At 43.0% G+C, this 12,783-nt stretch overlaps 1 protein-coding gene across 1 annotated transcript in view; it reads right to left on the bottom strand.

Moving 5' to 3' along the window:
* The window catches only part of FGF14 (fibroblast growth factor 14), a 609,423-nt gene extending 606,127 nt beyond the window's left edge, over window positions 1-3,296 (bottom strand). The window contains exon 1 of the mRNA XM_059143847.1: window positions 2,282-3,296. Coding sequence (XP_058999830.1) covers window positions 2,282-2,489 — 208 coding nt within the window. The 5' untranslated portion in view covers window positions 2,490-3,296. The remainder of the gene's footprint in view (window positions 1-2,281) is intronic.
* Between the last annotated feature and the right edge of the window lie 9,487 nt (window positions 3,297-12,783).

Genomic DNA, 12,783 nt, shown 5'->3' with positions numbered 1-12,783 from the left:
ACAGAGGGACTGACTTCAAGGTTCCTAAACAAATGGCCAAGTCTTAAAAAGAAAAGAAAAGAAAAGAAAAGAAAAAGGATGCTTTTACAGTATTCCTTTCTCAGAAGGGAGCTAAATCTACAGCACACGAGAATCCTTCAAAACCCACTATTTTTTACTGCCTGAAAGCACAAATCCTCCCTCCCAAGAGCAGCCTTTGGCTTGCCCCACTTCGCTAAGTCTTGCCAAAAGGGTCTTCACACGAACTCGTGAGACGGTGGGGGTGCGGCTCTAGCTATCACCGGAACGTCAGCAAGTGCGGGGCTCGGTGCGGGGTTGGGGTCCACCTCACAGTTGAATTAGGAACGCGAGCGGTGAGGTGACAACATCACTTTCTCCGCGGGCGATGCTCAGGATGGGTGCTAGCGCTTCAGAGTCGCTAAATGCTGAGAAGTTGAGGGCCAGAAGGGTAAAAGGACGCGGCACGCAGGAGGAGGGTGAGAAGGGAGGCGGCGGCGGGGGCCGCGGGGGGAGCAGAGGCGGACGGCGAGGAAGGGGCAGCGCTCAGCGCAGGAGTGAGAACTCCAGGGCAGGGCACGGGGCCCACTGCAGCACTGCGCCCGCGGGCAGCCAGAGACTCTCCCCGAGCCTCCGCTGCTCCCCAAACGTCCCAGGAGGGGCAACTGCCCAGGCGTCCCCCGCCCGCAAGCGAGCATCTGCCCTTTGGCCGCTCTAACAACTCGCAGCTCCCGTCCTGCCGCAGCAGTGGGGGCCTCCGGGGTGCTCAGCCTCCACACCCACCACCCCCATCTCCGCCCACCCACCCCTCCTCCTCCCCTTCCTGCCCTTCCTCCCCCTCCTCCTCCTCCTCGGTCTTCCTCCCTCCTCCTCCTCCTCCTCCTCCTCTCGCTCCGGGCGCCCGCAGACGGCATTCCCCCCCCCCCCACACCCCACTCCCCCGAGCGAGCCGCCCCAGCTACGCTGCGTTTGGAATGTTCGGAGGCAGGGAGACAGCAGCCACTTGCTGCCCGGCCGCTGGGGCTCGGGGTGCCAGCGCGGCCCCCGGCGGAGCTCCGGGTGTCAGGGCGGCCGCGGGGAGCCATGATCTACTACACCGCAGTGCCGGCGTCAGGAGCCTCCAGCGCCGGGCGGCCACTGCGGGACGCCCGGGGCCCCGCCCCCGCCCCCGACGCAGCCCCAGACACAAACACCGGCCCCCGAGCCCTCCCCAGCCTGAACTGAACCCCGGGACGCCACACACCCCCGCTGCCCGCGCGCGCGGCTCCCAGACTGGCTGCGCCCAGCCTCCTCGTCGGCGCGCCGCCGCCACCACCACGCAGCCCTCCGGCCTGGCCTCCCCCCAGTTGCTCGCCCACAGCTTCGCCGCCACCCCCAAACGCCTCAGATTGGGATACCGGGAAGTGAACCCCCGGGACTCGACTCCCCGAATCACCTGCATTTGCATTTCTTATGTAATGCCCTGCAAGTTTCCCGGTTGGAGCCTTTGGAATAGGGGCGCATGATGACCGGAGCCTGAAGCTGGGACCCACGACCCGGCTCGTCCCACCCGCGGGACTCGGGCGCAGGGTTTTGACACTGCTTTTTCGGGGGGGGGGGGGGTTAAATTGCATATACTGGAGGGGCTGGGCTTGTCTTCTCCGTCTGGGGTTCCCCCAGGCATAAGCCCAGCTCAAGTATTCCCACTGGCAGGAGGTGTCGGAGGCAGACGGGGGAATGAGTTAATACTCGTGCCCGGAGAGCTAGACGGGTGAGGGAGGCGGGGGCTGACGGAGGAGCGGGGCCGCGAGGGAGAGGGCCTCTTTTACTTTGGTAAAGGTGATGGGGTGACGAATATTGTGCAAGCTAATCAGAAAGTCTAGAGCAGGTCCTCGGCTCCTAGCTACGTCCCTGAACCTGCTGCAGAAGTAAGGAGAGCTCGCGGTTCTTTTTCCTGGCAACTACCGAACCTTCAACTGCCTCGGGCAAAACCTTAAGCCACAGCCCTTCAATATTCCACCAAACATAGGTAACCAAATACATTTAAAAAAAAAAAAAAAAGTTTCCTCCTCCCTCCTAGTGATGGATTGTGTCACAGCCAAGAGATGCTGATAATGGTTTTCCGGCTCAGAGACACCGATCCAGCTGTTACCTGTTTATCCATCAACACCTCTATATGCAACACTGTCCTGGTTCCTTTTCTGTTTCCCCTGCCTTCCTGCATAGCAGAACTGCAGATATAGCTCAATGAGCAACAGACAGGTTATTATGAGGAAAAACATAACATGATGCATGTTTTGCTTACCAGTTGGGTTCTTGTTTTTCTTAAGACTCTTGCCACAAAGACACTGCAGCATATGCGTTCCTTTGCTGAAAATGTTCCAAAGAAACCACATTGATTTGGGCGAAAAGCAATCCAGCAGCTTAGACACCCTGAGAAAGAAGAGATCCTTGTGGTTGCATAATAATAATTTGAAATCAGTTCTCCTGAAGAGGGGCACCGGTTTTACCATAGGAAAAACGATAATATTCCGGATCTTCTCCCAGTTTTTTCCCCTCACGTGGTATATTTCTTTGAGACTTCTCAGTGATTGTTTTTTTTCGGCCAGGGTGAATGATTTATCCCCCGCGATCACCACTGGATTATTACCAAAAGGTTGGGAAAAAAATCCTTTTTCAGCATGAAGCCAAACAAAAAAGCAAAGAAATCCCAACAGAGACCAGAACTAATCAGAGAGAACAGTAATGCACAAAAGATCCCCAAAGAGAAAACCATAGCCTTTTACTTGATCGCTCTGAGGATGGGTGGGTCTGCAGAAGGCAAAGCAGGATTCATCTCACTGAGAGAAGACTGCCATTGTGTAGCCCCTAGGAGAGAAGGAAAAAAAAAAAAAAAAAAAAAAGGAAAAAGAAAGAAAGAAAGAAAAAAAAAAAAGGAAAAAAAAAAAGCCACCAGCACACACACACACACCAATACCACCTCCGAAATCGAGTCTAACCGCCGAAGACAGAGCCTCCCTTCTCCCAGTGTCGATTTTTTTTTTTTTTATAATCAATCGCCAGTGCTCAGTGGGATCGGATTGAACCTGCAGTTCTCAATCACCACGAAGAAAAGATGCCAATCCAGGTGCCCCCTCCCCTCGTCAGGCTGGCAGTAGGTAGAGAGCGCCACAGACCCCCTGCCTCCTTCCCGTCACTCGCCCAGCTTCCAACCACGGCGAGCATGAGGAAAATCGCCCCTCCGGATTCCTCGCCCAGCCTCGGATGTGAGTTACAGGCATTAGAGGGAGGAGGAGGAGGAGTTGAAGTTTGCATTGAAAAGACTGGCTTTCCATGACGTAGCCACGTGCTTTCAGACCCGTCACCAGTGAGATGCTTCAACCCGCCCGGGGAGGGCAGTGTCACTGCAGTCTCTCCGCTACTTTCCCCCCCTGGAGGTCCCCCCACCGCCCGCACCCGGCCCCGGCCCCAGCCCCAGCCTTGGACCCTTTCCCTCCTCTGGCCAGAAGGAGTCGGCCGGCTGCTTGCTCCTGGAGCCACCTAACAAGAGTGAAAAGTGGATTTTGAAAAGGAAAATGAACAATTATAATTAGTAAGCCTTGGAAAAGATGGGAGATGGAAGGGGACTGAAGAGCAGCAGTACTTTAGGACCACCCCTCACTGCCCAAAGGAGGTCCGCCTTACTGACATTCGCCAAAAACAGCATAGAAAGCCTCTAAAACAGGAAGGAAAACTCAAGTTCCTTTAGTTCTTCTTATCTGAATTCTACTTAAAGGGCTGTTTGAAAAATGTAGACCAGGCATAGGACAAATATGTACTTACAGAAACAGCCTTTTAAAAAGATAACCACTAAAATCTAGGTGGCTAACTCTATTTTGGTGGAGAGGGTCATATGAGAAAAGTTAACATCTTTTTTTAGACAGACAATCCATTATCCTCAAATAATTTTTTTGAACAGAAAACACTCTGCTTAGATTACACCCTAATTCATTGCTTGTTTCTGTGCCCCTTATTGAGTAGCCATAAATTCACCTTCATTTTCATTCCCTTCTCATCTACACTAATATACAACCGTGTCACCCCACCACCACCATCTAACCTAACCAAACAGGCAAATTTTCTGCTTTCCCAGGATACAACCCAGTTTCCTTCTTACTCAGGAAATCAAAAGATTTAAGACAGGACTAAAGATTTTGTCTTATTTGGGGAAAAAAATACAATGTATAAGATATAACAACTATTACAAAGAATAAGATCACAAACTCCAGCGTCCTCACAGTTCTCAAATTAACAAATGTGAGCATTTCAACACATTTGTGACCTGAGCATTTCAGAAAAGTAAAATTGACCTCTCTCACTCTTATTAAGTAAATGGATTAAAGTTATGTCAATTTATTTCCATTTTATGGAAAACTGATATAATATTTTTAACTAATTTAATGGGGCATCTGGGTGGTTCAGTGGTTTAAAGCCTCTGCCTTCAGCTCAGGTCATGATCTCAGGGTCCTGGGATCAAGCCCCACATCAGGCTCCATGCTCAGTGGGGAGCCTGCCTCTCCTTCTCCCCCTGTTTATTTCTCTCTCTCTCTCTCAAATAAATTAATTAATTAAATACTTTAAAAAACAAAAATGTGTTTTCAGAAGCTCCATTTTAATTCCAAAAAAAAATAAAATAAAATCTCAAAATGCCTCTAATGCATGAGATCTCAAACTATCTTATAAACAAAGAGCTGTTGATTTGTTGTTGAGGATTGAGTCAAGAAATTGATTTTAAAAAAATTAACACTTTGATTAGCAGTTATCAAAAAATAAAAAGGTAATGACTTTCCCACTGTGAATTTTTTTAATATCTGAGATGACACGTCAAAATGTGTATCCAATACCCAAAACCCTTTTGGGAAACATTAGTCAATTTTAGGTAAGATAGAAAAAAATCTAAAATGAATAAATTCTATTAATGATATGGAACTGGAAAGTTAAGTAGTGATGCCCTCAGTGTGCCAAAAGAGTCATGCCCAAGGAAACTAACGAGATTAACAGCAGTCTAAATAAAGTTTGGGAAGTAAAGAAAATGAGAATACAAAGAGTCTAAAAATTTAATGCCAAATGACTTAGGACAAGCAGTCTGAAAAAAATAAAAATGAAGAACAGAATTCCTTTTTGAAAGGGGAAAAATGGGATAGCATTGCCAAAAATTAAGAAAGCATTTTTTATTTTAATCAATCGGGGATGAATACTGTATGCTGCTTCTATAACATTCTGGTGTCCTCTGGTTCTAGAATATCCCAATATGGATGGAGGCCAGAGAAACAGTAGAGTCAAAAATATTCTCCCATCAAGTTCTTCTGAGTTCACATAGCTCTAAGGTTCTATAAAAGTTTGCTGAGTTCCCTGAGGTATTTCACAAGTAGAGTAAAATCTGGGGAGATGTTCTGTAATTATTAAAAATTTTTACATGCTAAGTTTGTGTAGAAAAAACACCTCTCATACTGGTTCTTCTTGCATTTCCAAATTGGACCCTCTTCTTTACATTATAACCATGAATTTGATCCGTCCTCAAAAAAAGATTTACTGCCAGAAAACTGTGGTTTGTTTTCCTATATATTGATGGAAAATTTATTGCATCTTTGTCCTATCACCTACGGAACAACATAAAAGGTCATTAACTGTGACTACTATTTACTGAGAATCTATTATGCCAGGCACTGTGTTAGTTGCTTCTTATCTTTCATGCCATTTAAATGAAAAATAAATCATTTCGTACAATGTATGAGATTTCTGTAGTTCCTTTCTATATTTATTGATACATCATGTACTTATGTTACATAGGCTATTATTAACATTATTAAACAAACAAACAAAAAATACCAAATGTTTTTGTCTGGAAAAGATGGCCTAACCCTGGTTCCAAAGAACTTGCAATTTCTGATGACTTCTGAGGCACCCAATTCAATTATTCAACCATTATTTTTTGACCCCCACTCCCCGCCCATGAAAGTTTTCTTGTAAGACTCCATTTTGCAGGCTAACCCATAAAATTAAACCAGCTCTACAGTTACATAATAAAGAAGACCACAAGTAGTCCAAGAATCAACATAGGTTTCTGGGGGCTGCCAGCTTAGGGATGATCTGAAGATATTTACAGAGACCTGAGTTCAGACCATTATTTAAGACCATATTTTGGAAGACTGTCAGTACTGTTGCTTGTGTTTTGCCATGCTACAAATCACTATTAGATGAAAAAAATTAGAACTATCAGAAAAAAAATGCAAGCTTTAGAACACATGTAAGTAAAGCTAAAATGAGGAAAGCTTCATCATAACTATAAGAAATAGCAGTAAAATTTGTAGTATATATAGGTAGAAAAGACTGTTTTTCATTGAGCTGAGATAAAATAAACCCATTAGTCACTATCAAGGTCATCTAAAAATTAAACATATCTACAGCACACCATAGTTAACTAACCTAAAGATAAATATAATGACTAGAATTTCAGAACACAATATACATTTTATTTTAATATAAAACATGAACTTTCATAAGATTAGGAACCAAAAGTCTTCCTAACTGTCTGAGCATGCTTTTTTCTAATTATTCCCAGGAGTTACTTTTCTATGTCATTCTTTCTTTTAATAATAAAATCCCAGTCCCCACCACAATTTGGGAAAATACAAGGATACCCAGGTAGGGAAGAGAATTCCCCATCTCCATCACAGCAACGTTGTGGTCATGTGACTGGATTCTGACCAATGAGATGTGAGCAGAAGAAGACTTCCTGGTCACATTCTTCAAAGGAAATCGCTCGTCTTCATCTTTCCCTTTTATCCTCTCTGTGAGCTGGAAGGAATTGTGTGAGCAGCTTTGACAGCACAGACAGGTACACACCCCAGGAATGAAGTACCAAGATAGAAGAAATGGTCAGAGCAGCCAACCTGTCCTTGACTGCCCAGTTAACCTCTGCACTTTAGATGACAGAGAAAGAAACTTTTATTTTGTCTGAGCCACGGTATTTTGTGTGAATTTATCACAGCAGTTTATTCTCTCTACTCTCTTAGGGACTGGTCTGCAATTAATAACAATACACTTATATTTGGGTTACTTATGTTAAAAGGATAAAGAATGCAAGTACAGTACTTATAACCTATTGCTTTATTCACAGCCTGTGACTCTCCTTTCCATTCACCAAAGCAGCTACTGATCTCTTGGCTGCCTTTTATAAACTCTCCTGCTTATCCTCACCACCGGTGCAAACATCCCGTTGTCAGATCTTACTTCCTTTGTCTCCTTCCCTGCCCTGCTCCCAGCCCATCAGAGGTAACCTATGACCGTTTGGAGCTTATGACCATAACAATAAAGCTTTGATCATTGAAAGGAGAAGAAAGACAGAGGGCAGAGTGATTGGAAGAAAGAGTAGGTCAGAAAGAAAAAAAGAAGACCAGTGTGTACATGAGGACCTCCATGTCTATATTTACCTTGTAAGCCTTTTTCAAAAACATGGTGCCTTTTGTTGTTTGCACATTATTCCTTCTCTGTTGTTGCTGTTAAGGATTATCATCACTTTTCAAGGGGTCATTCTAAGCTCTGCATCACTGTACCACTCATCAGTACCATTCCCCCTGTCCCTATGTACCCACATTGATTCATGGCGTACAAAACCTCTGCTCCTCTCTCCCAGAGGGAACAGCCTGAAAGGCAACTCCAGTCCTCTCTGTCTCCTCCCAATTTCTTAATAATGAAGGAATGACTTGAGTGGCTTAGCCCCTTCTTCTCTCATTCTTCAGATCTACCTGCAAAAAGTTTTCAAACTCCTCTCCTTCAGCTCTTCTCTGTGGGAAACACTGGGTCAGCCTTGGAGCTCACAGCCTGTCTTCAAGAAGCAGGTCTGAAAACTGGTCTCTCTCTGCACTCCTCAGGGGGCTTGGAGCAAACATTGTCAGTGGCCCCATATAGATGGCTTTCATTCTGCCGTATCGGTGTGTGCTAGTTGATTTCCAGCTTCCCGAATCTCCATTTCTGTACCTGCGGATTTTTTTTCTTCAACCATGGAAGGCCCCCCTCTCCAGGTACTCACAGAAAAACCTGGGAATGAACACTCCCTAGGAGAATTTCTCCATGACAAAACAGCCAGCTCCCTTACCTCTTGGAGGGATAATGATGAGGCATGTGTTTTCCATCTTTTCCCAGAATTTCCCTAAGGGATTGAGACAGTCTCGCACTGGGATGGCTGGTTTATCGACATATAATTGGCCCTCTCCCCTTCCCCATAACCATTCCCCACTCATCGGCTCTATTTTCTCTCAAATAAACTACTTATACGGCATCTTCTGTAAAAACTCAAACCAATAAGGGTTAAGAGACAAAGCAAGGGTTCTGGGCAAATGTGCCTACTCTCTAGAAGCAAACTCTTCCTTGAGTGTTCATTGAAGTTTCCAGATGGGGAGGTAATATTTGGTGAAACCAATTATTGTCGAGAGGTTAAGTTTCAGTCCCTCAAACAACGTCATCAGTAATAAAACTAATATTTATTACTATCTTTCTACCTTGTGTGGCCACATTCCCTAAGTGAATTTGAACTCAGAAGTGGAGAAAAGAGGCAGGATTAAGTATCACCTCATAAAACCCCCAAATACTAGCAAATAATATGAGAAAAGTCCCCATCTGTGTTCCTATTACATTCAAAGAGTATAATCCTAAAGCAGTGAGGAACCTGCCAAGAGACACAGCAAATGCAGGTGAATTCCCCTGAGTCCTCAGAAATATGAGTTTCTCTTGGCAAAATGCCACAAAGCTTCATTTCTCATCTAAAGGAACTGTGTCTCAGCCCATATAGGTTAAGCATACCTGGCAGTAAAGCCCCAATTTCCTATATAGCCTCAGTGAGTGTCTAGGGACCCTTCTTTGCACCTGAGGCAGATGGGAATTAACAGTATACAAACAGGATTGCCCGCAAATAACTGGAAGGGTTCTACAGATGTGCTGTCATATCAACGTCTCTAGACCCTTACAACGACGCTTCTTACTTAAAAACATTAAATCTTCTTTAGTGTGATTTAATTTCAGTATGAATTAAATATCTTTACTAAAACCAAATCAAAGCAATAGCAACTTCTTTACAGACGACTTCACACTGCACTCTACTTTCTCCCCCACTAACTCAAAATTTTGTTATGCCTTCTAGGAAAGTGCGTAAATGGTGAAAACCATCACCATTTATGATCTGAAGTGTTCTTAAGGAAAACTACATTTTCTGTAAACAGGATCCTATTCCTTATCTCTCGAACTCTTGAATAGGATGACTTTGAATATATCATTTTTCATTTACAGGAGAAATTTGTCCCCTCAACTTTCTCAATTCGGAAAGAGACTTAGATATTCAGAAATGCAGAATGTTATTTATCCTGGACAGCAGTTCATTTTCTAAAATTTGTTTAATTGGGAATATGAATTAACATTATGGAATACATGCCTGAAAAGCGGACGTATATCCTTCTGCACGATGAACTATCTACGGTCAACTCAGCCACTGCCAATGCCACAATCCAAGCTTGCCGGGAGAAGCCAGGAACCCCTTCTGAAAGTACCTTTTCTGTGTGGCTCCAGGTTAGTTCTCTCCAATGAGAGACCTTCAAAATGAGGTCTGGAAGCAGAAAAGAAAACGCCAATTCTCTGAAGGCAGTTGACAGGCAGTGCAAGATTCATGGTGGTTTCTTGGTGGCTCTAAGAACCATAGCTCTCCTAAGAATCACCCAGTCAATTCTTCAGTTTCTGCTTTCAGCGCATAGGGCTGAAATAATGCATAATAGTAGACTTGAGTTTCACTCCTAGCTTTTCCCACAGTCCTAAATCCCCAATTTGCATATTAAGACATTTTGAAATCAGAATACAACAAATGTCTTCAGTTTTCTGGATTTATCCTGGATGGACACACTGTTTTCTCTGCCTACATTCCAAACCATTATAGGTAACTGGTACCTGTTGATAAAGAATTTTCATTGAGTTTGTAATAGTTTATTTGATATCTAAATACCTGGCATGACAATAAGAACTTTGATCCAGGATGTTTTATTACACATCATTAAAAATGTAACCTAGGGGTGCCTGGGTGGCTCAGTGGGTTAAAGCCTCTGCCTTCGGCTCAGGTCAGGATCTCAGTGTCCTGGGATCAGGCCCCACATCAGGCTCTCCACTCGGCAGGGAACCTGCTTCCTCCTCTCTCTCTGTCTGCCTGTCTGCCTACTCGTGATCTCTGTCTGTCAAGTAAATAAATAGAATCTTTAAAAAAAAAATGTAACCTATATGAACAGAGAGATTATTTCTTCCTAAAAGTATTTACTGAGAGCCCTACCAAACATGGACTTCCATAGACCACTTTGAACTGAATAAATATGACTTAGTTGGGCTTATTTCTTATGTTTCCCCCAGAAAAGAGATTCATAAAATCAACTTCAATTCTTCTAGAAGAAATGCATGGGATTGTCTTACTTCTAAATCCAATTTCCCTGTCATTAAGTTAAAATATGTCTTTTATAACGCAATTTACCAAAATCAATGTAAAAATTACAACTTGAAAAAATGTGTCATATATACTAACGTTTAGATTGCAGAGTAAATGAAGAAAAATGCCAACTCAGAGGATTTACACTCCAAAAAATAAATGGCACAAGTTTGTTGGACCATAAATTTCTAGAGGTCAAAGATTGAAGCTACTTAACTTGCTTACTACAGCACACTAATAATCTCGATGTGTACATATTTAATTATCCCGAACATGTGATTTCCACAAAGATGTAGATTCTAAAGATTACACTATGAGAAAAACACCCCATTTCTTTGTTCACATTTTCATGAACATTTATAATATTGCAGATTTAAATGTACATAATTGAATTGCTGTCCATGCAGGTGTGAAAAATGTTTAAAATACTGTGTTTGAACATTAATCTGGTTTAATGTATTTTTGGCATCTGGACAGTAATGCACATATACTTTATTACTTGTGTGAATGACATAAATAATAGAATATATACACATATGTATAATGGCTCATGATAATTATTACTTAGCATTAACTTTGTTTTTTTAAGACCAACATGGCAATAAATAATATACAAGTAATTAATCAAGCATATCCAAGCCAACAGTTTAGGTTTTATTTCAGGAATTTATGACTTGGATAAAATTGCAATAAAAATATACAAATATCATATTTTAATCTCCATATCAACCACTTTTCTTCAATAAACAGATTTCTCTCTATTGAGGCTCTTAAAAACAATTTTTAAATTTTATTTTAACTTTTAAAATAAGCACATACGTAGGCTCTGTAGCTCAGGGGTTAGAGCACTGGTCTCGTAAAATAAGCACATACGTTATGTAACCATTTCCAAGTTTTGGGATGTGTTTGTTTTAAAGCTCCGTTAGTAAACTGAGTATAATATTAAGGCAATATTTTAACATCAGATTTTCAGATGTGTTCAGGCAGCAGAAGGTCAAAGTCTTGAAGCCCGGTGCAGAGGCACGTGACATGCTGTAACAGCAAACTTAGGTCACTAAACATAATACTTCCACAATCTTTGTTAGTTTATAGTATGAACAGCACGGCAGGCATCAAAATCTCAGCTTGAATTTGAGAGAAAAATAAAATGGGAAAAAAAACCACCATCAACAATATTCTAGTTTTATTTCCTACGCTGTAGGAAAAAACACCACTAGTTACAGAGAAACATGACCATGTATTTCTTGAACACTGAAACTTCAGGGGCAGCTCAATGTGCAAGCGTGTGTCTGGACAAGCCGCGTTCCATTGGTCGAGCTAGTGCCGAGGCATCTTCCTACATCTTTTTCCCATTGGTTCACCCTGGGGCTGACTTTTTCTCATTGGTCTTCCAGGCATAGTGCATTTTTCTAATTGGCCAACCCAGAGGGGATGCTTTTTCTGATGGTCTGCCTTAAAGAGAGGCATTTTTTCTGGTGTTTTTTTGTCCCCCCCCCCCCCCCGATTCGCACAGAGCTCTGGATTCTTGGCCTTCCTGCTTAGGACATATGAAGACAAAGGAGACCCACGAGAAGTTCCCATGAGACCAAGGAGAGTCTTCTCTAAAGAAGAGAATGTTGCACATAGATTGATCAAAGAAGATAGATTCAGAAGAAATGAAGTTTTGAATACAGTAGGAAGTTTGAAATTTAGTTCTTGGCTCATTTGCCACCCTTCTTTAGTCGGTTAGCCCAGACGATAATGAGCCTGATGATATTCTAAAGAAATTTGTTGTTCTTTAAAACCTGTCAATCACTGGCTTTATTGACATCTTTGTACCAGAATCTATTCTCAAGCACCCCGTCTCTCCAATTTGTTATGTGTTCATTTCTGCACAGGAAGAATATATATCTAAAATATACAAAAGTCAGCATTGAATAGAAGTCGACCAGAAGCCGACTGGACCGCTGGTCTGTATCTAATGTATTTGAGGATTAATAGTTCTATTTATTTACAAAATATTTGCCAATCTGTATCATGCATGCCTGCTGATTTTATCTCCTGCATTTAATCAGTCAATTCATCAGAAATTCCGCCAGCCTCTATGCCTGTGCAAAAATCTGCACCCCTAAAACATTTCAGCTTTGTCTACGTGAGACTGACCAATAAATGTTTAAAAATTCCAACCATCGGCGACCTGGGTGGCTCAGTTATTTAGCGTCTGCCTTCCACTGAGGTCATGATTCCAGGGCCCTGGCATGGAGCCCTGCATCGGGCTCCCTGCTCAATGGAGAACCTGCTTCTCTCTCTCTCTCTCTCTCTCGTTCCTCCTG

This window comes from Mustela lutreola, chromosome 13, assembly GCF_030435805.1.
Source record: "Mustela lutreola isolate mMusLut2 chromosome 13, mMusLut2.pri, whole genome shotgun sequence".
Lineage (NCBI taxonomy): Eukaryota > Metazoa > Chordata > Mammalia > Carnivora > Mustelidae > Mustela > Mustela lutreola.
The sequence above is the reverse complement of the archived record's forward strand: the minus strand, read 5'-3'. Positions and strand labels throughout refer to the sequence as shown.